This window comes from Paramormyrops kingsleyae, chromosome 12 (assembly GCF_048594095.1).
Source record: "Paramormyrops kingsleyae isolate MSU_618 chromosome 12, PKINGS_0.4, whole genome shotgun sequence".
NCBI lineage: Eukaryota > Metazoa > Chordata > Actinopteri > Osteoglossiformes > Mormyridae > Paramormyrops > Paramormyrops kingsleyae.
Window position 1 is genome coordinate 31,461,351 of NC_132808.1, and position 24,799 is coordinate 31,486,149.

The 24,799-nt window shown below is 44.5% G+C and overlaps 2 protein-coding genes across 8 annotated transcripts; one reads left to right on the top strand and one right to left on the bottom strand.

The window, feature by feature from the left end:
- The first annotated feature begins 1,356 nt into the window (after positions 1-1,356).
- On the top strand, positions 1,357-4,781 carry LOC111834196 (thioredoxin-related transmembrane protein 2-B-like). Of its 2 annotated transcripts, XM_023793232.2 has the most exons (8): positions 1,364-1,692; positions 1,946-2,006; positions 2,172-2,285; positions 2,539-2,615; positions 2,764-2,870; positions 3,059-3,124; positions 3,236-3,365; positions 3,690-4,781. In XM_023793232.2, the coding sequence occupies exons 1-8, from the start codon at positions 1,504-1,506 to the stop codon at positions 3,846-3,848; spliced, it is 903 nt and encodes a 300-aa protein (XP_023649000.1). In that variant the 5' UTR covers positions 1,364-1,503; the 3' UTR covers positions 3,849-4,781. The 2 variants fall into 2 exon arrangements, with proteins under 2 accessions (XP_023649001.1, XP_023649000.1); XM_023793233.2 differs by lacking the exon at positions 3,690-4,781 and having other exon boundaries at positions 1,357-1,692; positions 3,059-3,113; positions 3,236-3,363.
- Positions 4,403-23,783, bottom strand: LOC111854345 (palmitoyltransferase ZDHHC5-A-like). 6 transcript variants are annotated; one of them, XR_011981868.1, is made up of 14 exons: positions 23,595-23,782; positions 17,330-18,145; positions 15,357-15,510; positions 14,476-14,597; positions 13,568-13,725; positions 12,965-13,137; positions 12,491-12,593; positions 11,841-11,932; positions 11,660-11,762; positions 11,340-11,463; positions 11,139-11,245; positions 8,253-9,202; positions 6,970-7,298; positions 4,403-6,865 (listed from the first exon to the last, which is right to left on the bottom strand). XR_011981868.1 is itself a non-coding variant. In XM_072697952.1 (13 exons), coding segments are annotated over exons 2-13 (2,313 nt in total). In that variant the 5' UTR covers positions 17,331-18,145; positions 23,595-23,781; the 3' UTR covers positions 4,403-7,072. The 6 variants fall into 6 exon arrangements, 5 of the variants coding, with proteins under 5 accessions (XP_072554053.1, XP_072554055.1, XP_072554054.1 ...); XM_072697952.1 differs by having other exon boundaries at positions 4,403-7,298; positions 23,595-23,781; XM_072697954.1 differs by lacking the exon at positions 23,595-23,782 and adding an exon at positions 22,859-23,567 and having other exon boundaries at positions 4,403-7,298.
- Positions 23,784-24,799: the final 1,016 nt, after the last annotated feature.

A 24,799-nucleotide genomic window follows, 5' to 3' on the forward strand; every position in this document is an offset into this window, starting at 1 on the left:
CTACATTTTGTTAAAGCAGCCGCGCCAAAGATTTTTGCTGAAATCCCTGTGGAGGTCTATGTCCGTCTGGACGTCCTGGTCAGTCTCACGGGGCTCACACACACACACACTAGGGTCAAATTTACATTAGTTTTTTTTATTTAGTTTTCCATTTTGGTATTCAGTTCCAAATAGTTTGTGTCATTTTTATTTTCTGAACATTTCCAGTTTTAGTCTAGTTTTTATTTAGTCTCAGTGTTAATTTTAGCTTTTAACTACCAAGTTTTGATACCACACTGGAAGTGACTTGCGTGTTTTCACCCGAACACGAAGCAGCAATGGTGAAAGTGTGAAGCATCTTGTTTTCTTGCCTTAACATTCCCTTCCAAAGCCCACACCTCTTTCCTGTAACACCCTCATGTGTTTATAGCCATGAACGATCTGGCTTATTGATGCCCCCGAGTCCCTGTTTACAATATACATACACTTGATGGGATTTGGCGTTTTTTGGAGAAAGCAAAGACGTATGAAAACCCCTAGGAGAGTAGTGGTTAGAGAGTGAGGAATTATAACCCAGAAATATAAAAATAATCCAGTAAGATAATTGTTGTACGAAGCGTTAAGAGAATGCTGCAAAAATATGTATATGTAGTTCAGAGATGGGCTTATTACAGTAGTGGGGTCAATAAACATGTTTACTAATACGGAAAAAACGCAACATTAAATTAGTAACTCATACATCCACTACAAATAAATGTCTAAATACTGGAAAGTGCATTATTCTTATTTTTCTTGTCTATCTTTTACTGTAAGGCAGTTACTGTTTGGCTTTTGCCATTTTTTTTGCAGTCAAAACGGGGGGCAGTGTCACATATAAAGGTATAATGCATGCTTTTGCAAGGAGGCTCAGGTTTACCTTTGTCTCGTGGCAACTTTACAAGAATACCTCATTATTTTATGCCAACTGTCAGGCATCCGGCGTGACACTCACGCTTTCAGACTCCCACGTTCAAGCAAGAAATCTTACGGCAACTTATTATTCCATCATAAACTTGAAATTAGCTACATTAAAAGCGTTGGGGTAGTCTGCAAACCTTACAGACTATTTACAAGGTAATAAATATGTTACATAAAAGCAAATGAGTGTGCAGACTTGTCCCGAATTGAAAAATCCTACGACAGCCAGGTGACCAAAGTTGTCGACCCTGGGTTTGGCCGCTAGCTAATATTTGTAATATAAGCAACGCACGAAAATCTTACTTTTACCATAGAAACGTATAGCGTGTAAAAAAAAGGTGACTGGCAACGCCAAAGACCAATAAATGCGCTCCATGCGCACGTTTGTAACCAATCAGATTTTAGGAATTGGAGTCGCCGACAGTAGCGCTGCGTCCTCGTTGACCTCCTTCCTCGTGCGTACCCCTTTAAGAACACCCGCAAGCAGCGGTCACTTTACTACGTGCCAAACTTCCGGTGACACTTTCCTCAGCTGTTCCTCTCTTTCTCCCGACCGGCCTACAGAAAATGGCGCTACTTACAACGTTCTTCGCCTTTCTCTACCACTTGCCGCGTGTTTACCAGTGGCTGCTGAAGCCGTATTATGTCGCCTCGCTGGCCATGTCTGTCGCTTTCCTTGTGGTTCGGAAAACGCCGGGCATCTGCGAACACCTGTCGTCGCAGCGAGAGGACGGGAACTCCTGTGACTTTGACTGGGTTAGTATGCCGGGGGCAATACGTCCAGAAACTGGGGCAGCTATCAAGAATAAAACATGCAGCGGCAAGATCATTTCCAGGGAGTTTTTGGACGGAAGTCGATAGATTACTATAACGGAAATGCGCATGCGCGTGCTGCAGTAGCGGCAGCTTTGAAAAGTGTGCGGGTGCGAATTGGGGGATGTCTCGGCCACAAAGCTAGGCAGCGTGCAGGACGTCCACCTGTAACCACGATCGTGTGTTATACTTGCAGAGAGAGGTGGAGATCCTGATGTTTCTCAGCGCCATCGTCATGATGAAGAACAGGAGAGCGAGTAAGTACTAGCTTTAAAAAAACAACGAACCTTATTGTCTCCACTGAGCTCAGGCCGCCGTTTCTATTCAGCATCATTCATTTAGCATAACTAGGTTCAAAAGTATACGGTTGGCTACTCCGGCTGATTAATGTAATTTTTCCCCTTCGACTTTTTCTTTTTTAGTCACTGTGGAACAACATGTGGGGAACCTCTTTCTTTTCAGCAAAGTGGCAAACGTCATCCTTTTCTTCAGGCTTGATATTCGCATGGGCCTCCTCTACCTGACATTGTGTATCGGTCAGTGCAACAGCTCTATTTGAAATCATCAATATCCTTTTATATTATAATTGTATACTTAATGACAACTACAGCACAACTTGTTTTGGTCGGAGTGACTGTAATATTCTTGATATAGTGAATGCTACCTAGAATAATCGGATAGAGCAGCTTTTTAAATAGTATTTTTACTGTACATATGTTATGCATGCTTGCCAGTGCTGTCCTTCCCGGAACCCCTGGTCATAGTTATTTCTGTCTGTTTCCGTGTCAGTTTTCCTGATGACATGCAAGCCACCCCTTTACATGGGCCCAGAGTACATCAAGTACTTCAGTGACAAGACCATAGACGTGAGTGTCCACTGTGCCGTACGCAGACGTCTTGTGCTGTGGCCTCGGGAACGGTTAGCAGAAACTAGCTGGTGTAGCTCAGTGGTTTTGATTAACTCGGGCCGTCAGCCAGCTAAGCCGATGCCTTCTGGTCCCGTGTGGGTTGCAGGAGGAGCTGGAGAAGGACAGCCGTGTGACATGGATCGTGGAGTTCTTCGCCAACTGGTCCCCCGAGTGCCAGTCCTTCGCCTCCGTCTTTGCAGACCTCTCACTCAAGTACAGACTCCATGCATGACATTTGCATATGTACACCTCCCCCAGGCTTTGTATGTACATAGGTGCCACTGTGTGAGTCCCAGCAAAACACCATGTCACTGTTTGGAAGACTTTTACAGTAAGCGTAGAAACCAGCAGATTCAGCTCTGCAGGAGTAATCCTGTGACGTGTCTACAACTTTCCCATAGGTACAACTGTGCTGGACTCAAATTTGGAAAGTTGGATATTGGCCGATATGGGGAAGTATCCAATAAGTAAGTCTTATTTGTAAGTCTTTCCTAACCCCGCCCCTGTCTCTGCAGACATCTTTGAGCGGTATTGTGCTCTGCTGAAGTAATTCCCTCTTAAATTTACCGCCTTTCTAGGTACAAGGTGAGCACCTCTCCCCTCTCCAAGCAGCTCCCCACAGTGGTGCTCTTCCAGGGGGGGAAGGAGGTCTTCAGGCGGCCTCAGATTGATAAAAAAGGAAGAGCAGTGTCTTGGAGCTTCACAGAGGTAAGGAAGAGGAGGCCGGTGAATGTCGTCATTTATCGCTGCATATCCTCAAGCCACCATACACCTAGTATGAAATGTAGTATTTTATGCCCGACCTTCGCTGAGATGGTTTCATCTGCTGAATTCCTATGAAGCCAGTTTTCTTCCATTCTTTGACTATACTAAGTGTTAAAAATGAAGGCTGTGCCAACTACTGATCCATTCGGGGGCCTTATTCTTGTGTGGTGCTTTTTGTGGCATTCAGCTGCACTGCCCACACCAGTATTAATGTCTTTATAGGATGTTCCCTTCTGTGGTAATTTGACTCGTCTTTGCTGCCTGTAGGAGAATATAATCAGAGAGTTTAACCTCAACGAGCTCTACCAGAAATCCAAGAAGCTCTCTAAGGTGAGGGGAGAGAAATCTGTGGAGTCTGAGATTCCACCGGTGCAAGAAGAGAATGAGGCAGAGATGGAGATCCAGGAGAGCAAGAAAGATAAATAGGTGAACACTGGAGACTGCACCATGTCCTATTGAATGTGACATCGCAGTGGGACTGGATAGAATGGGGATTGAGGGGAATTAGGTTCAAGTCTAAAACACAATGCGATTTTAAGACAATTCTTAGCTGCACTGTACTATTGTAATTTCCTTAATAGCTTAATTGTAAATCACTAATTTCTTTGTGTATTACTCTAAAACATTAACTTGCATGACTGTAATTACTGATCCAAAATCGTTGTAAGCAATCCTCTCTCCATGTCCAGTCCCTTGTTAGGTCCATCGTAGCTGTTCTGCACTGTGTGCCTGTTCTGGGTTTTTTGTGGGGGAGGGGAAAAAAAAACTCCAGTTATACGGAGACTCATTCCTAGAGGAGTATTTATACAGTGAAGTTGCTAAAGAAGTCTTACTACTAAAGGGTTTGGTTTGTATTGTAGCAGTTATGACTATTAATTATTTAATCTTTTGTAATTATTTAATCTTAAGTAACTAAAGCAGGTACTATCCAATACACACTGCTAATGTTTGAGGGATGAGTTCATTTGGCAATACTGTCATTTTCCTTTTTTTTTTTTTTTGGGTGGCTAATCCTGTACTGCTTCACAATTGTCCAGTGATTTCAATCAGGTGCACAGCCTCCCTACAGCTGAGAAGGCATAAGCTACATTCTGTAACCTCATGTTCACACACATTGATTTATCCTGTAATATTACAATGATGGTCCTTAAGGAACACTCCCAAAAATCAGTATTTGGTACGGATTGGTCACTCCTTACTCCTGTTACAGTGTAATGAGCATGATTTTGTCATGCATACTCCCTGGTATTGGGTCATCAAACCTTTGTGGCTATAGAGCAATTGTATAGGACCCTACACTACTGTATGACATGAGGTACCATGAGAATTTTTACTTCATATTAAATTATTACACCATAAGGTCCTTGTCAGGAATCTTTAAAATAAAAAGGCATAAACAAATGGCAGGGTCTGCAAAACGTGTCTTCATAAGCGATAAGCAGCTAGCAAAACTGTGTAGTTCTGGTTCCTTCATATCTTGGTTCATAGAATTTTTGCACTTAAGTTTCTACTGTATTTGCACTCCATACACAATTGGTCATGACTTTATTAATAATCTTTAATACTCTTTGTAAGGCAGATTGTCTTGGTCATTTACTTGGACCACCTCCAAAGACTGTTATGAATGTTTAAAACCAAATATTTAGACATTTTGGCCAGACATTCCCTGAAATGTCAACTCCATCGCACACATCCCTGGCCCAAAGGCCTATGCAGTACCAGTTCACCCTGTGGACCGTGTCATGTGGTTGACCCACAGACAGGTTCTGTAGTGGTGGAAAATGAGGGATCCCTTCGCTTTGTGGAGTCCAGCACGCATCTTTGGCTTAGACAGGCTTGCAAAACCAACAAGTGCTGATAGTACAATGTGACATGTGGCCCACTGTGTGTACACACACACACAAATTATTAGGGCTGCTAAAAACAGCTCAAATCTGATACAGAATTGGGTGCCATTAAAAAAAGACCTAACAGAAAAGTGTTCTCTTTGAAACATGAACCCTTGAGTGGCCATATGAAAAACATAAGGTAATATTGTGGAAAGACATCATACAATGCATATATGTAACAAGATAAATTTGTTTGAAACAATGTATACATTTAATAAGTGTAACGTGTCAATGAGTTGAGCTTCCTTGCAATCAAATGACCCGAGAAATTGAAACATTGCAGAGATTATGCAATTGTGTTTATTTCCAAGGATTTATTGTGTTGCTCAGCCAATGTCTTCCTCACTCACTCTTGCTCATTCACATCTCTTTATGAAAACACCTGCATGTGTGCTGCCCATTAAAATACCCTCTACGAAGCCATTAACCAGTTTGGTTGGTTAGTTGGTTGTCATACCCTTGAAACATTCACTCGGGCAACAGGCTGCTGTGCATCTTGCCACTATCAAGCTTCCGTCAGTAACAGGGAAATCCTAACTGTGGATAACAAGGATGATTGGCAAAACATTGAAACGTTAACCCATCAGAATTAAAAAAAAAAAAAAAAAAGCTTTTTGGTTCCTTTTTGGTCTCTTGTTAAGTTGCGATACCTAGTGCCAGATTTAAAGCTTCAACAGCTCGGTATAGTTTTTACAAGATAATTTGCCTACTAATTTCGGCCGATTTTCTTCCCGATCAGCCATCTAGCCACCCTTAAAGACAGAAAAAGGAATTCTGGCTAATGTTGAGCGAAAACGTCGCGAACACCAAATACATGAATTTTACGCTACAAGAGACAACTTGCATACAATAATCCTTGATTTCAACATTATTCTCCGCAAAGTTATTGTGGCTGCTGTATTTCTATATGGCTTAACCCGCGATATCGGAGGAAGCCCCTGATCATCCAGCCATCTTTGGGTAATAAATCCATTCGAATCTGACTGATGCAACAAGTGACGGACACGAGCGACCCGCTGAGAACTCGCTACATGACTCATGACCTGCCTGGAATGTCTCCGGCCGGCTCGACCGGCCGACACCCCTGTGGTGTTCATTTATGATAAAAACAAAATTAAAACGGGGAATTAAAAAATTTCTGTGGAGTCTAAAGAAACTTCTCAGGTCAGCAAAAAAAACCCAAATGTCTTCCATTGTCTTCGTGTCACTGCTCCACATCTCTGCTGAAGCCAAGTCAGTGGTTCAGATGGCAGTAAATGGTCTCAAGGCAGCGACAGCAGTGAGCGGATCCTGCGTTGAGGTCTCATTAGCTATGCCTGTATTGCCACTTGGTCGAGAGCAAAGTTACGTCCGTGCAGAGATTACATAAGAATTACTAATATAGCTTTATAATAAAATGTATGTATATATTCAATATTTCTCTGTGAAATACCAGCTATCTCAAAAAAAAATAAAAAATAAAAAATTGCTGCATCCAGTCACTGGTTGAGTATCCATTAACCATTGGTCACTGATCTTCAGGTCTCCGCCTTCATATGCAAAATCAAGGTGGTTCTAAAAAAGTTTCAGCAAATGAACTTGTAAATGTCTATGAACCACAGGACTTTTAAAACATGAAAACAGCAGGGTAGCCCACTGGCCATGATTCCACCTTTTACCTGTTGAAAAGGTTCCATTGCATATGCTGCAAGGCGAAGCTGATTTTCCTCAATTCCAGAGTAAATCCATTTTCTTGCAACTGTTGAAAAAGCTGTCTTTGACTTATACTGAAATCTCATAGGTGGTCCCGCCAACGCCAGTAACCTTCTTCACTCCTCCCCCCTGTTTGTGGGTGGGGCTAAGTGGAGGAGAAGCACTGTGATTGGCTGGTCCTGGTCTGCCGGAGGAGCTGATTGAATGAGAAGGAGGTGGTGGTGGTGGGAGATGAGGGTGAGCAGATCTGGGGTGTCCATTTGACCGACTAAAAGACTTCATCTGAATCTCGTCCCTGGAAGAGGAGGAGACATGGAGGAATGAAAAAGGTGGGTGAGGGAATGAAGACAGAAAGAGAAGGACATGGGACATTAGTGCAACAAGCAAACGGGAGTAATTATATATAGTAATGGCAGTACACAGAATACGGAGCACATACTGCAAGAAGTACCAATATGTAGCAGTATCTCGAACATTTACTACAAAGTAATTCTGTTCAGAAAATCACAAATAAGGGCTGAAAAAAATAATCTCATCTGTGTGCCTAATGAAGATGAGGGTAGAGGTCAATGAATTCAATTCATACTTTGAAATTAATAGACAGGAAATAACCAACAAGCCTAAAATAACGAGAGCTGGAGGATCTGCGGTAGTTATCAAAAAGTCCTTTGGACCAGGTTTACGGTTAAAAAAAAAAGTTACGCTATGCAGTCTCAAAAGTGGACCTACACTCACATTCATTATTTACACAACCCAATGTACAAGCACAGAGAGCAAATGAGAGTTCAAAAGAAAAAGTATGTAACAAATCACAAGTAACAGTCAGACAACATAAAACAGAGGGAATTCGGATTTCATGTCCAGCAGTAAAATAAGCAAACGTCAAATCAAAAACGCCCAGCCGCAAATTAGAGAAAATATGGCTCTATGTTAAAAAAAAATTCCTGGCTGTACAAGAAACAAACAAAAAAACAGCTGTAGAACACAACTGACATTGTTATTCAATCAGAGCACAGAAAACGTTAAGAAGCCAGCGAGTGTTAGGAATGTCAGCCTGAAGCCAGAGCAGTTCAAACGCAGCAGCAGCCGAAAGGCTCGCAGTGCACAGGAGCTCGAGCTGCAGCCAGTGCAAGTGCACAGCCAAACTGCAGCCATGGTGACTATCACAGTAACAAAGAGAAGAGAAAAGGAGGAAACACTCACAGAAAAGTGGGGAGAAGAAGCTGAGGCTGCAGAGAACAGTACTCACTTTGGAGCCTTAATCCCACTACCGCTGCCGGTGACCCCCCCAGAGGCCTTCCTGCCCCTGGGGAGCGGCCCCTCCTGACACGCGGCAGCGCTGCCCTCCGGAGGCCGCGAGCGGTACTGCAGCTCAGTGCCGGCACTAGTGTAGGAGAGCGACTTGCCTATGGGGGGGTGTGAAGGACTGGTGGGGGGGGCTGATGGAGAAGCGGGGGCCTGCGGAGCGTCCGGGGATCCCAAGGAGCGAGTGCGACAGGAGAGAGGCGCCGGCGGCGGCGGGTCGGACAGGAGCGGGGTGCGGGAGAAGCGGGGGGGGCGAGGGTGGTGCGGTGGCTGTGCTGGCTGGTGGGAGTCCAGCAGTAAGTGCTCCCTCTCGGTGGAGGGGGGGCTGGAGGCACGAGCGTAGTGCTTCTGGGGGGAAGAGAGAAGGGCGACAGAGGCCTGGTGTAGCTCAGACTCACGCTGCTGAGCCGACAGGAAGGGTGAGCTATAGCCCAGCATCTGTGGGGGGGCGCTGGGCGGAGACAGCTCTGGGGCCGCGGACTCAAACTCCGGGCTCTCGGACGGAGTCAGCAGACTATCGTATGAGAGGCTCCCGTTGCGGGGCGTCTGGTTAGCCAGGCTTTTGTAGCTCGTGGAGGTGGTGCCCTCGGAGTGCAGCGTGCCCAGTGCATTGTGGGCTGTGTGGGTGGAGCGCAGGCTGGAGGAGCGCGAGGCCCCGCCCGACAGCACCATGGGGTCCGTGAAAGACGGGTAGGAGCGCCCCCCCAAGGAGTAGCCCGACATGGCAGAGCTAGGAACGCTGCTCATCCCCCCAGAGCCTCCGCCACCCCTCTCCCTGTCGCCCCGTTCCCGGTGCCCCGCCCTCCCGTCCAGACTGGGCTCCGAGCGGTAGCTGGGCTGCTGGCTCGACTGCAGGATAGACGGAGGCTCCTGCAGACTGTCCCCTCGATTCATCTGAGGGGGTTGCCAGGGTGTGGATGGGGGGGGGGGGGGGGGGGGGGGGGGGAGGAGGAAAGAGAGCATTTATAAAAATAAAAAAAAGCGGAGCAGGAGGGTGGGATGAAGGAATAAGTAAGAAACGAAGAATGTTTATCTCTAAGTGAGCAGTAACTCACACACACACAGACACACACACAGACACACACACAGACACACACACAGACACACACACAGACACACACACAGACACACACACAGACACACACAGATGACTGGAAACGCATTTATGCATGTAATCATTGCACCAACAGCACAGGGAGGAAACACAAATACAGGAGCACAGCACAGAAAGACAAGGTGAGTTAATCCAGATCGGAGCCCAAGGTGGGACAGGGTACTGAGCGACCACATGCAGGCAGGCAGAGGGCAGACAGGGCACTCAGAGGCCGCTTAGGGATGGGATAATCCTACAGCTAGTCAGTGGCTCACACACAGGTCCAAGCATGCTGTTCAAGAGGGCAGGACCTGCGGAGCTCCTCGCATGCTAATGACTGCAAAGTTTCAACCAGCAAGCCAAAGACGGCATAATGAAATACGTATTTTCACAGAAAGATCATTCTGAGGCACAGCTGCAATTATATGTTATATATGCACACGCAAATACTTCTGGAATATTCATCCAGTTTATCAAGTTCTTTGAGAGCCACAGAAGGGTATTTAAGAGCCTTTGAAGGCCAGGCCATATGAGATGATTGCGTCAGCAGCAGGAGGCACAAAAGAGGCAAACAAGAGGACTTTGTCACCAGAAGGCTATTTGTTCAAGTCCCACAAGAGGAACTGCTGACATCTCACTAGAAAATATAAAAGTTTTAAATGTGGTTTAAGGCTGTTGGGGCATCAGCTGTTGGTGCCATATTCTCTGAAGACCCAGCAACAGCTGAACAGCTGCTGTTCCAAATTTACACACCAATCCCCTGCAAATCTTCATGAGCGAGTTATGATTTGTCTCGACCGAAGACCAATCTATGTAATAATAATGAATATATTTTAATTATAAGGGCTGGCATGACAAAATGGTTTTAAAAGGAGGAATGGGATGTAAATGAAGCGTGGGAAAAAGACCACACAACCATAAAAATAAATGATCACAATTTTACCTTAATGATCAACTGATTGCCACTGATCGATCAAGAAAAAGGAAAATAAAATGAATGACCATTATGGGGGGAAAAAAGGAAAAAGCAAATGTTTCTGAAATATTTATACGCGCATGCACACCTACGGCTTTCAGTTTATACAGGATTACAGGAACCTAAATAAAACATTCAGTAGGGTAAAGTTCAGATGGTATCAAACTGCCACAGTTTGAGCTGAACTTTGAATCCAATGAAGAATTTCATGCTAATAAGAGTTAACAAAACAGAAGGAACTTGCTTGCATTCATCACTCAGTACCATGTGTTTACCGAGCTCACACGACCCGGACGAACGTCATGCGTACAAGCACTTAAGTGTTCAGGTTGTCAGCTGGACATCGACACACTACCGTGTTAATACTGAACACCTCGAGCCAACCTCTTCCAGCTACTGAACTTCACTGGCCGATGGAAGAGAATCGCAGATGAAACACACACTGTAGGCCACTTAAGGAGGAATTTAACCAAACATCTCAAACCCTGGACTTCGAACCTTCAGGACAAGCAGCCAACAAGTTATGAGGCATAAGGATGATGCTGCTGCAACACAAGAAAGCTAATTAAGACGTCACCTAAGCAAGGGTGTGAGTACGAAGGACTAAGAGAGCGCCTCCTGCTGGTTACGGAAGAGGGCAAGCGTGTCAGTGCATCAACTACAGCTGGGATTGGGTCAAATGCCTTTCACTGGAGCTAGAGTGAGTGCCGCGGTCATGCCATGGATGCAGTTAATCATGCGACAGGGGATGCGAGCCCTACCTTGCCGGAGTGCGTGAGCGCGGTGTGGTTCTTCCCCGGGCTGCTGTAGGATGGCCTGAACTTGTACATGGTGGGCGTGGGAGGGGCGTCGCCCAGGAGACTGCTCTCTGCAGGAACCAATGACCAGTCAAGGTTTAGCTGAGGCTACAGAACGAAAGGGCTGAGAGATTGGGTGGCGTGTTACAGACGGCACATTCTTACCCTCTGCGTTCCCCATGGACATCTGTCCCCTGGGGTGACCTGGGTATCTAAGCTCCGGTTTAGGAGGGGGAGGAGCCTCAGCATCAGCTGACTGGCTCTCCATCGCATCCAGGCTGCTCTTTGACTGAGTGAGAGAAGAGGGTGGGAGAGAGGGAGGCACGAGAGACAACTCAGCACAACACGCAGAGCATGTCTCCGACTAAACGCTAGGGTCTCACGGTCCTGAAAGAGCAGGGTCGCCAGCACCTGCGGCCACAGAACACCATGGCAGCACAGAACACGATGCCAAGACGGAAACAGCACCAGCGTCTAAGGCCTACCCGGGTGCTGTGGCCGTCGACGCCATTGTTCAGCGCGAGCTTCGGCCTGAGGAACGGTGGCTGGACCACCACAGTTTGCTCCCTCCTCCACCGGCCCATGTACCTGGGAGACGGCGTTATGGGTTAAAAGATGGCGCTGCTTCAAAACAAACAAACAAGTGCTGAAGCTGAAAGGACAAACCTGGGCGCCTGAGAGCTACAGAGGACGTGCGAGATGTTCCTCCAGCAGCCATTAGTGAAGGGGTTCACGCCTCCCCTGAACTTGCCCGTCACCTGGAGGGGCACAGAGATTCATGCTATGATGATGGGACTGCAATGAGCTGAAGCGTGTGCATGTGTGTGTGAGAGAGAGAGAGAGAGAGAGAGAGACAGAGTCACACAGAGAGAGAGAGAGAGAGAGACTGTGACTGTGTGGGTGGAGAGCTAAATGGGTCATATTTGCTGGGATTATTAGGCATTTAGGGATTAACTCTGCCCCCAGCGCAGGTGCTCAGAATACCACCATTAAAATGTGAGGGAGCACAGAAATGATGTAGTCTCTTAAACTGCCGATTAGGAGCATGACGTTAACTTCTGGAGGTGATAATTAAGCTCAATCAGTAAAAAACGAGCAGCATTTTCATTGCCTTTCTGTTGCACTTCACGACAGTTTACAGGAAAGAGTTCAAGCTGCACCACAGTCTCAAAACATTTTCTTTTAATTTCATAGAATCGTTTTCAGTCATTTTTGATAGGCAATTTACCTAGTTACCCAACCATTGAGGTCAATGCGTAACTAAAACAATGAAGGAGCTCACTAATTACTGAGTCCGTGATGTCACTGAGACCTACCTGCTCGTTAGTAGTTCGTCCCCGGGCCACAAGTACTATGTGGAAGCCAGTAAGGCCTGCTACTGGGATGAAGAAGAGACCGGCGACACACATGACAGCCATGCTGGAAGAAGCTAGATAAGGAAATGAAATCTGACAGGAAATTGCGCTTTGTCATTCGTGCGAGTACCGGTATTTTGGAATGCTGCTTCCTGCATATCCCATTTTACTACCCTTTGAAAGACTCACAAACATAAACACTGTTGAGAGAGAGAAGCTTGAGGCAGGATCAGGCCAATTATCCCCCGGAGTGTTTAATGTGACTGTTCTGCCGATGCTCTAACCGGTGACGTTTAGATTACAGGCACAGATGCTTTTACCCAATGAACCATACATCGCCTCCCTCACCGACAAACACACACAGGAGGGGTAAGAGACAAGAGACAAGCAACGCTGGAGATTAACTGGCCCGGGGCGGAAAAGCCATGAGGATACGTGACAGCGGAGTGCACGTGGTCCAGCTGTTTCGTGTGGTACAGGATGAAGAGCAGGCCGAAGCCAAAGACGGCCATGATGTGGGCGGTCAGGGAGAGCAGGAACAAGAAGAAGTAGCGGTAATTCCGCCTCCCGATGCAGTTGTTGACCCAGGGGCAGTGATGGTCGAAGTCCTGTGGGGAAAAGCCTCAGTCAGATAGAAAACCACCAGATGGAGGCATGAAAACATGTACGACACAGAACAAAGATCCTTCTACAGAAGGTAAGATTTCTCCATCCGGGACACTGGTAAAGCAGAAGGACGGCCAAAATAGCCCACACTGGAGGGAATTCAGAAAGTTCAATCACATTTCTGCATGTAAAAAGACTCATTTCACATCTCCTGTAGAGAGTTCCTTGCAGCCAGTTGAGATGTACGAGCGTGGGCAGATAACCAACTATACAAGCACTCCTATGACGGCGAGGGTGGTCTGGAGCAGAGTCTGTGTGAGGGACATGGTGCTGCATCCACATCTGTGCCCGACGCTACACGTGTGACAGTGCCCTCGTTCTCGGGGGTCGCCCACGGTGGATGAGAGGCATGCGAGTCCACAAGAGCCGTACCTCCACACAGTTGTCGCACACGGAGCAGTGGGAGCAGCGGGGGGGCCGGTAGAAACGGCAGGTGGAGCACCACTTCATCCGCACCTGGATGCCACGGATCTCCACCGTCTTGTAGAGCGGGGCGCGGAAGTCGTCCTCCTTATCCTCATCTTCCTCCGCTAGGAGAGACACTGATATGTAAGACAGCCGGCCAGACGGACAGTGATGCCCAAGAGACACCGGCTGACTCAACCTTCACCGAAATGCCAGTTCTGGAATAAAACCACCACGTTGGTGATGGGCCAAGCAGGTGACGCAGGATGGAAGATCTTGTATTATGCTGCACTCCAGTTTCTCAATTCTACACTTCATCAAGTGAATCTTTAACCAGTTTTAATTTCACATATATACATACACTTACAGTATTATATGTAAATTTACTCATGATAGGTCTTTTATATACAGGGATGGACATAACTGGTATGCAAGTACGCATTCACCTTTAAAAACAATAAGTGCGACAATCGATTGTGGTAACAGTGTAAATGCACACTTATTTTATGTGCATTTGCGGTGATATGTAAACAAAATATAATGCATTTTAATCTTTATATGCTAACTGCTTCAATTGTGGTATACAGGTTAAAATGCAAGGTATTTTGTCATAGCAGCACAAATGCACATAAAATAAGTATGCATCAGCGCTTTTACAAACAATCGATTGTCGCACGTATTGTTTTTATAGGTGAATGCGTACTTGCATACCAGTTATGTGCACCCAAAGATAGTAGATTGTCCAATCAAAACCTGCAACCACAAATCTGTAATACCCATTGATGAAAAGTTAATGAATGTTAAAAAAAGAGGGGGGGGGGGTGACACACAGTATGAGGGGGAGATGAGAAGGTGGGGGGCACATGTTTTAATACCTCTGGGGAATATGCCGGGGTCCATGAAGGTGGCCATACAGAAGTTGGCGAGCACAAAAAGGAATATCACGCCATTGTACAAGGGTATGGCCACGGAGAACTGCTCAGAAAGCCAGGGACATCTGGGGGCAGAGAGCCAAGAGGGAGAGGAGGGTTAACACGGCGGGCAGTGAGGGAGAGGACAGCACTGCCAGGCTGCAGTGAGGCTGGGGGGGGGGGGGGTGCTAACTGCATGATAACTACACAAACACTGCAGGGGGGAGGCATTCAAATGAGCTTTCCAAGGCTGTGCGTCTGGGTTTGTCTGAGTCTAGGGGAGGCTGTAAATACCAGTAAATATTAGCAGGTAAATCTACCGACATTTGTCTGGTCACAGGAAACATCCAACAGTCATACGACAAACAGCTATTATGTACACAGTCGATATTACAAATATGTAAATTACAAAATGTGCACTACACTAAAAAGGAAGGATTTACAAAGGGGTCCATTTCAATGGTCCATCAAATGGTCGAAAAAAATTAGACGAAACCAGTAACTGAAGGATTTTAAGGAGTGTCAGATGTTGGCCTAGTTTTAGCTGCACATAAATGGAACAAACTATAGAAAGAGGGAGCGAGGGAGCGGGAAAGAGAGGGAAAGTTAGCAATCTTGTGTCCGCCAGCCAAGTGGACAGCACTGCAGCGGGGCAGCCCACGGCTAAGGAGGCAAACATGACCTGCAGAGATCAGGATGGCCGAATCCATGCAAACGGCCCGTGTGCACCTAACGCGGGGCAATCCGGGCGGGTGTGTCAGGCTATCGGGGTTTGGATAAGCTCGGCGATAAGGAATAATCAGGCGCTTCACACATGTCCACCAGCGCGCCAACGGGGTACTCACGTGAAGCAGAAGAAGAGCGTGGTGGCCCCCACCAGGAAGGCCGTGGCTGCTGCCACAGGGACGTAGCGGCTCGGCCGTAGCGGGCGGGACAGGGAGGACTTGGGAGATGACGAGGGTCCGCCGGCACCCCCGCTTTTATCAACACTGGGCATCACTAACAGGGCGGGCACACAAACCCAGGTCCAAAAAAACAAAAAAGGAGGGAATATTTGGGTGGAGGTCAAAAACAGAGGCTATTAAAGGGGTGGAGAAAAGAAACAGCTGGGGATGGGTGGGAGGGGGACAAACAGGATAACAGACTAAAATAAATTCTCGGGGGGGGGGGGGGGGGGGTGTTAAGCAGGGGGGTTATGGAGAGAAAAGGAGTCTCCGCCTCCTCGCAGCGCGAGGGGAACACCAAAGCCTGGGCATTTTCGAGGGGTGGAGGGTAGGGGTGGAGGCGGGGGAGGGGAGGGGGGGTGCAGGCTGTTAAAGACCACCAGAGGGAATGCAGAGATGTTTAAGGGTGAAATAAAGTATCAAAAAATCAGAAAAGAAAAGGAAAAATTGAATTGAAAAAATAATGGCACACTGTGTAAAAGTAATGCTTTGGTTTTGCCAGTGCAGTTAACGTTTCCTTACAGTTTTTAGATTAGATTTGAAGTGAAAAGGGACAGTGAAGAGATTGCTATATCAAAAAAAAAAAAAGTTACCAGCTTGTTTAAAGTCTGAAAAAAAGAATGTTGTAATGGGAAAAGCTGGGCTTGATTTGTGCAAAGTACAGTTAAAATTTATACACCAATATAAAAATAAGTTACATTTATAACATGGCTTTTGGTTCAATTAAAGGTCAAAGCAAAAACCACAAAAACACGCATACAATCTTGCAAGCAATCTTGCTCAAGTTTGTGTTTTTGCTGTGGATTTGATTAAATATTACAACTAAAATTTGTGCAGATGTGAACTGACTGTGGCCTCAAAAGTCATGCATTACACAGTGACTTGCATGCTGTGACTTTTCTCTTCACTGCAACATCTTCTGCCAGGGTTGCTGATCACTACAGGACAGCTGTCAGTCAGGAGAAAGTGACGAAATGTCAACTGAGCAATCCACTTGTGCAAAATGGCTGAAAATGGCGGAACAGGGCGCACTGGCCGAAATCAGAGAAAAAAAGACGTTTATATAAAAATATTTCAAAATCCCTGATAAACAACCCTCTAGGGGTTCAAGTAAATTGAAGTTGCAAATGTTCAGCACATTGAATTTGTATCTGCCTAATGATTATGATCAATCTTTATCTCCATGACCGTCAATTAACAGTTGGCAACTTCAACGGAGATGATTTTGAAAAACCTCAAGCAAAAAGCAAAATAAAACAGCTGCACGCACCAGCCAGCCAACCACCAGAGGTCTGCTGAACCCAGCCTCAGACGCGAGGCAACACACTGTCGAACCCTGCCATTAAAATAAATCCCAACACACCCAGCAGTTGCTTCCCACTTCTTCTCTTCTCAGCCCAACACAGAGCAGGGTCTGGAACTAATCAAGGTACAAGCAGTCCTCCTTCCACTTAACCCTCCAATCGCCTACTTTAACATCTGACTTTCTGAGAAGCCGTTTTCTCTCAAGTGGATTTGATAAAAATAAGTCCAAAAAAAAAAAAAAAAAAAAGCCTTCAAAGATGAAGCTGATCTCTCTGGGAAAGTTTTGGTAAAAGTGTTCAGAATTGGGAGGTACAAGAAGTTGTGTTGGATTGCAGTTCTTTTATTAATAAGGGGGAAAATGTATTGATTCTTTTCCTGGTAACAAAGTGCTCAAGCTAATCCAAGTGTTTATGTGCAACCATAAAATATTTGGTGACACCAAATGACAAGATCAATGTGGCCAGAGCACCTATTGGCACAAAATCAGGGTGCAAGACAAACTAGGGGCTGCTGAACTTAAAAGGCCCCAAACGTGGAAGTAAAGGTTTCCTTTTGTTTAAATTACTTACTGAGTGAATGCAGGCACTTTCCAACTCAACAGGTTCCAGTCAGTCTTAGGTGTTTTAGTTGGCAGAGGGGATCTGCTTTGTGCTTTTTCAAGTAAGAAAGAAGCAGCAACATAACCAACAGTGAATCAAAATGGCTTATCTCTTTTCCTTTCCCATGGATTGTATAGCAAAGGATGTGCTTCAAGATAAAAAAATAAATTAAACTTTGCACAAAAGAAAAATGTTACATATGTATTTATGCTTGGATAGTGCTGAGCTGTGATCAAATGTTAAAGGGGAATTCTGAATCAAAGAGACCATTCCAGGCAATATTTATAAACGCAAAGTCCTACACTGGTAGAAATTCAGGAAAAAAGCAGCACACTTTTATATCCATAAATGGAGGTCAAAGTTAGTGGAAGCATGTCTTGACAAAATTAAATATTAGTGGGGGGGAAAAAAATCACCACAACTTTATCCAATTTACAGCCCAAAAACACAGGAAGAAAAAAAGTACAAAAAATAATCCATGTTATGGTATTGAGTGATGAACTTTATGCCATAATACAGCCTTCCTGAATTACCAAATACATTGACTGAAAGTATTTAGTCACTCAGTGATATCTGGGTCCATCAAAATCAGCAGTCCCCAGATTGACTGGAGAAGCAAATGGTAAAACTTGATAATCCAGAGGAAGGCGTTGGAGTAGTTGGAAATCCACAGACAAAACCCAACAGGTTTGTGTTCTCAGTGGCAGTTTGGTTAGTTCTGGCGCTAATTCGCTTTTCCGTTGTTCAGACGTGCAGCAGTTTCTGACCCCGGGCAATGTATCGCTCCTGTACAAACCAGAAAGAGGCCAATGGTTGCCAACTGACGTCAAAAGCAATTTGTGTCACCAAAAAGGCAACAGTGCACAGGAAAACATACATCGTTTACTTACTGCTGTGTTACAAACATTAGGAAAAACACACAACATGACTGAGAAAATCACAAACAACAGCATGCACGGGCAGTGAATTTTAAATGAGAGATTCAACCCCCCACCACAGACAAGAAAAACCAAAATAAAAAAAAATCAAGACCAACCGTATGATTTTCCTGCTGAGGACTGTCCCCACAACACATGTGAAACTAGCATGTGCAGCTCTGGCCTCTAGCATTCAGTTGTGCAGTTATTGAAACAGAAAAAGCGCTGCTGATAATGTCAGACATTAATGTTCCTGCACACACCAACACATTAATTCATAAATCATAATAAATATAACAAACTAAGAGACTTGTCAAAAAAAAAACAAGCAAAGCTTGCATTCATTAAATTCAGGTCTCTTCTCTACAGGTAAAGGAACCAAAAGCAGCTTTCTTCCATGAACTGCCTGAGATTTTAAGGACTCTGGTGACACAGGCTGAGGGCAGGGGATGCCTTTATTTTCTTCAAGGGAGGGGCCGTTTCGTTTGGAACGTCTAACAACGTTTCCGGTTTTTACCAGCTGCACACAGTTGCCCTACTGTTGTGGCCTCCCTGTGAATTCACTTTTTCACCACTCGTGTGTCAACACAATCGTATTGGTTCTCGTCTGGCACTACTCAGGAGCCCAAGTGTGTTTGCAGCGCACAAGGCATTGTTGCACAATTCTCTCAGTTCATGTGTGTGTGTGTGTGTGTGTGTGTGTGTGTGTAAACACACAGGGGGAGACAGGGTACCAATGCTATGAGATCTGTTTAGCATTCAAAAAAAAAAAAATAATAATCTATGCCTAGAAGATTTCAGTGTTGTGAAACAACAAGTCAGTGCCTTGTTCAAACTGCCAGGTAGAACAGACGGATGACAGTGTGCTGGCACACAATCGGCAGGAGAGGACTCTGCAAAGCTAGCAGCAGAAAAAACTCTGGCAATGTGACTGAGAATGAGGCGTAACCAATGAGTCAAACAAAAAAACGAAAAAGCGAGCAAAAAGGGAGACAAAATAATGAATCAATGAATTGATTAATTAAAAGAAAAGCTCCTTCAAGAAGACTGAACAAGATAAGAACCAGGGCAGGGAGACGAATGAAGACCGAAAACTTTCTCCCCCATCACAGCAGGGTGAGGGGGTGGTCGTCTTCCCCATGGTGCTCTGCAACGCTAGGGCTGGAAGCACAGCGTGACCCACTTGGTAGCCGTATTGAAACCTGATAGTGGCCTATTCGGTCTGTTTCATCAAAACACTGACTCACCGGGAAAAGGGTGTCAACCTCTCTCTGCAAAGGTGAGCCTGGATGTCGCGCAGATACATATAGAAATCCTGTATGACACTTTCAGCCAGCACTGCTTGGGTTGTTCACATCTAACCACCTTAATGTCATCTCATAATAATTAACTATTAAACTATCAAATGTAAACTTCGGTCTAGGCAAATACTGACCTCATCAAGGATTTATTAAAACAAAAAAAATAATATAATAAATATAATATGATAAATTGGACAGAACCTACCTCAAATTACAATTATATCACAATGCTCTCAAATTCTGCATCACACGGGTCAAATGAAATGTTCTTACAGATGTTCTCAACCAGCGCCAAACCAATGCGAGTCCTCAGACTACAGCACTTCATTTGCATATCTAAGTCACATTTCAACAGTAAACCGGCAGGATGAACTGGATTAGGTGTAGCAAGTTCAAAACTTGTCTTAATACGATGTTTACAGGCACGTGTTGAAATATATGTAATAGTTACTCATTTTAAGATTTAAAGAAACACCATTTGTATTCATTGTTAATAAACAGCTTTATATGATAAAATATACATGAAGGCCGTATTAATATTACTTAATCTACAAGTTCATTTCAATGACAGTGACACTGACACAATGACACTTTTTGACAGATATCTATTTGACTGCCTACATCTGCAGGCAGCTAAACATTTTACATTACATAACAGGAAACTCTCCTAAGTTCTCCTATATATTAGAACAAATATTGTCATGACCATACAAGGACTCATTCCATTACACTATCAAGGTACTCAGTGTATGGCAGGTGGGTTGGATAAGGCATGTCTCACATTTCAAAACAGATTCGATGATTAAGTTAAAGCAAAACTGAAACCAGTACCTAACATGTCATCTCTCACAATTTACAAAGAGGTGTCAAAATTTGAGCAAGGTGCGGTGAACACTTAACGTTTTTTTTTTGTCAAAGCTGAGGTATTAACATAACATGCACCAAGATCCGACAGAACACTTTGCTAATGCTATAAGCAGTGGTGTTTAAGGTTAACACCCGGCCAAAGCTACAGCTATAATGCTCACCGCAATCACAGAACTGTAATGTTTCAGGACGCAAGTCAAAGGTTACAGAATCTAGGTCTCCACAGAATACCTGAAATACACGTTTATCAAATATATTTAATTACATAAAGCACTATATAATGCTTCTGCCAGTAACCGGTCTAAACTGGTCTAATTTAGAAATCAATATTCAATAATGCCTGAGCAAAGTGATCAGAGTAATCAGAATGCATTACACAGCTATAGAGAAAACGGTGTAACTAACCAATTTCTTAAGATTAATTTGCATTTGAATGCATACTTGGATTCACAAGTGTGTCAGTACTGAAATTATTTTATCCCAGTACACTTCACACAATCAACTGGAAACAGAATTTAAAAACTTATGGCTAAAAACTGGGGGGAGGGAAATCACATTTGGCACAGATTTTATAACCGTTTAATTTTCTACATGCTACAATAGTTATGATGCTAATACTGCTCGTGAAAGTTATTTAATGTTGATGAAAGACACCATTGCTTCCATCCAACTCCCAACTACTTATCCTGGTCAGGGTTGCCCTGGGACCTGGAACCTACCCAGGACAGCATACAGCACATGCCTGGGGTATACCCTGGATAGGATGCCAGTCCATTGCAGGACACACACACTATGGGTAACTTATAAAGGCCAACCAGCCTGAATGGGTGTATTCAGACTGTGGGAGGAAAATCACACAACTCTGGGAGAACATGCTAACTCCACACACATAGAAGGTGGGACTCTAACCCTCAACCCTGGAGATGTGAAGCAACAGTGCTACCCACTGGGATACTGAGACACCCACACAGCTTTCCATAGGCCTCTAAATAACTGCCTTCCCTTTAAGCACCTGGGATAAAATTGTAGTCATCTGTGGTCCAGCCTACTTGTATTACATATAATCCCATGATCTTTCAGAGGCTAGGTCACAGAGCATTTCATGCAGTTATTCAAATGCACTTCAGAGTTTACTCATTTATGCTCCCAAGTATTTTTTTTACCAGAACAATGCTTGTGAGCTACCAGTGTACAGCAGAATAGACCCTCCTGGGACCAGAACCAGAAACCATTAAGTTAAAAGTCCATGTTCATAAATGCTGTGTCACCTGGATTTAAGCTTCCATATGACAGCTCTCCTTATATCTATATTAGATAAGCAACACCTTCCATTAAGAAAACATTACAACGCGAAGTGGGAGTTTGTTTACTTTCTGCTTGCATCTCAAGAGACCCATTTCCTTGACATGAAACAAGAGGTTGCACAGACTTCACATTTCCCACGATGTCAAGACAATATAAAATCACCTGAATTTTTAACATCTTTCCAGGTCGGTTCATTACATTAAATAACCAGAAAACTTTGCAAAACAATAGGCACATCAGGATTTTAAGATTATTACAATACAGATTAAACACTATTTTGCATGCTTAAATCACAAATTCGAGTTTATGATTATCGTTTAATATTATAATTTATTTGGTTCTTTAAAACGATTTCTGATTAGCGCCATTAGAACAGGTTGCACATGTCAAAGACCACTCCCTAAAAGTCCATTCCGCTATACGTCCAGCAAGTGCCTGTCCACATATACTCACACCCAACGGTACGTGTGCAACGTTACTGGGATTTCTGCTGACAGTATATATCTAGCATGTTACACGAAAACTCAAACTGCTCACAGTCGCTCTATAGTCACCTGGAAACAATAGCAACAAACAGTAAAAAGTAACCATCTTCCAAAACGACCAAAATGACTAAGTAATATGACACAACGTTATCACGATACCCGAAATTGGCAGAGTTAAAACAATTTCATATCAACCAAAACGGAATACACGCAAAAAAACAGGATCTCCCACAGTTTGCATAATCGGTCTATTATTCAGTCGCTTACGTATCGCCAAGGCAGGAATTATTTAGCAAATTAAATGCACGACCTTTGGCTATTTGCTTCAGATTATTATTTAACTGTAGAATAAAGTATCTAAATATGGCTGCATCGAGCCATTTAGGTGGAAAATTAAAGTAGTGTGTGTGCACTTTGCCGCTTTAAACAAAATGTTAGGGTTTCTATACGAAACAGATCACATTCTACTTGCACACACATAGGCGCATATATATATATATATATATATATATATATATATATATATAAACGGAACGCTTTTCCAAGTAATTAACTGGACACGCCGCTTGCCCTCAAAATATACTGCTGGAAAAACGTCTCTAAGAACCAACGGCAACAAAATACCTGCGGGACCATGTAGGTGTGCGCCTCTGCGGACCCACAGGCGGGGCCTCTCCTATGATTCCCTGAAACGGCGGACCGGTGCTCCATCGGCCGGGGCCGGGCGCGGCCGCGAAGCCTGGCGTGTCAGCGGGCCCTCAGGCGGGGATTGCCGACTCAGAACCACCTCCCTGTTCCCAAGGCTCCGCCAATGTATATTTTTAATCTTACTTTAATAAGCGAAAGACGGCTGCCTTCCTTAACTGCTAATGACAAGCCGGACTGAATACGTTTATTTTTATTGCACCTCCACGGTCCAGTGTCCCTCGCGAGACTGAGGAGATACCTGACGTCCGGTGACAGACAGCTGCTTACAGACGCTTCGGACGTCTAGGTGCCCCACACTTCATCTTAAACCAGCTTATCCGATCAGCTCAAACGTTACCCGAAACGTGTCACTCGATGTCCGTGCGCTCCCCGTACACACACTCGACGACTCTAACAGGCTGATAAGGTTTAAACAGGTTTTCACGTTTTTTCCCCCCTAACAGCCCTCTGCAGATTTGGTCGCCAACACACCCAGGTGGCTAATCTATTTCAGCCCGAAACGGCATTAGCCGGGCGGCTAAAGCTTCCTAGCCGTGTAGCTCGACGGAAGCGCCGCCTCGTATTTCGCTTTCAGTCAGCCGTGTTTTGTTAAGGAAAAAAAGGGGGAAAAAACAACAAGGCGAAGAAAAGGTGTGGACGGCTCTCTACTTACACGGTACGTGCGGCTTCCGGGCGCGTCGCCCTCACCGCTGCCCGGCGAAGAACTTCCTCACGACGTTAGACATCTTGAGCTGGATTTTGTTTTAACTCCCGGAGAGTCGGGCAGCTAAGCTAAGCTAAGTCTACAGCCGGAGAGAGCGTCTCGAGCCGAGCCAACCCGACGGCGTCAGCCCAATCCTCGCGACACTTCGCGCGCACCTACGACCATTGGCCCGTTCGCCTTGTCTATCACACGCGCCGCGTCAATAGGACGACGATACTGGTATCGACGCGGGTTTCCAGCCATACAGAATCGGGGACAACGATCTCTATTCCCGATCCCAACAATCTTGCCTGGAACATATGCGACGAGAGCTTGAGGAAAGCGGTAGTGTGCATTTATTAAGTTGTTATTTTAAGTTTTTAAATAGTTGGGTATGAGGTGGTGTTTTCTGCAGCAATAATAACATCTGGTTCTTCAAACACTGCGGCAATTTTAAGTTTACAAATGACCACAATATTTTGTTTTTATCGGTGAAATCATCTATGGAATTCAGTGGAATTGCATTATGCAACCTGTTTTCTTTCAAGAAATAAAGAAGAAAGAAAAAGCAGCACCGCACTGTCAATGTTTCGTTTCACTTTTGTTCGGAAGACATCATGGGCGATCTTTTTCCAAGAACGTAGTGTTTGAAATATGTCTGCAAAAGTTTGTCATCATTGATCCAGAGACAAGTCCTAAAAGTCTCGCCGGTGTGAGATTCTGACCACGATGAAAATAAAGTAACCAATCTCAACAAAACAGGATTCCTGTAAATAAAAATTGAGTTTTGTCCTGATATTTTTCATTTGGAGATTGATTTGCGGTTTTACTAGTTTGGTGTGAATTATATAATGTTTCCAGCTATTTTAATTCTTAGAAACGCCATTGACTATATTGGATGTTTTCTTTTGTACCTGTATCTTACTGCATTTTATGAAGATAGCATCTCTGGCAGATTATGGGCATTGGATTCACTAATAATAAATTGTTTTTATTTCTAGCTGAACTAATTTTGTAAATATAAACTACAGTCTGTTTCACAGGAAAATCTATGTTCCCAAGCCTGACTGAAGTTATCATTTGTTGCTTTATAAATTTACGATCAGTATATGAAAGCAGTATTAAATATTGGATACGTGTGCGTTGGTCTTGGTATGAGATGGGCAGCATGAGTG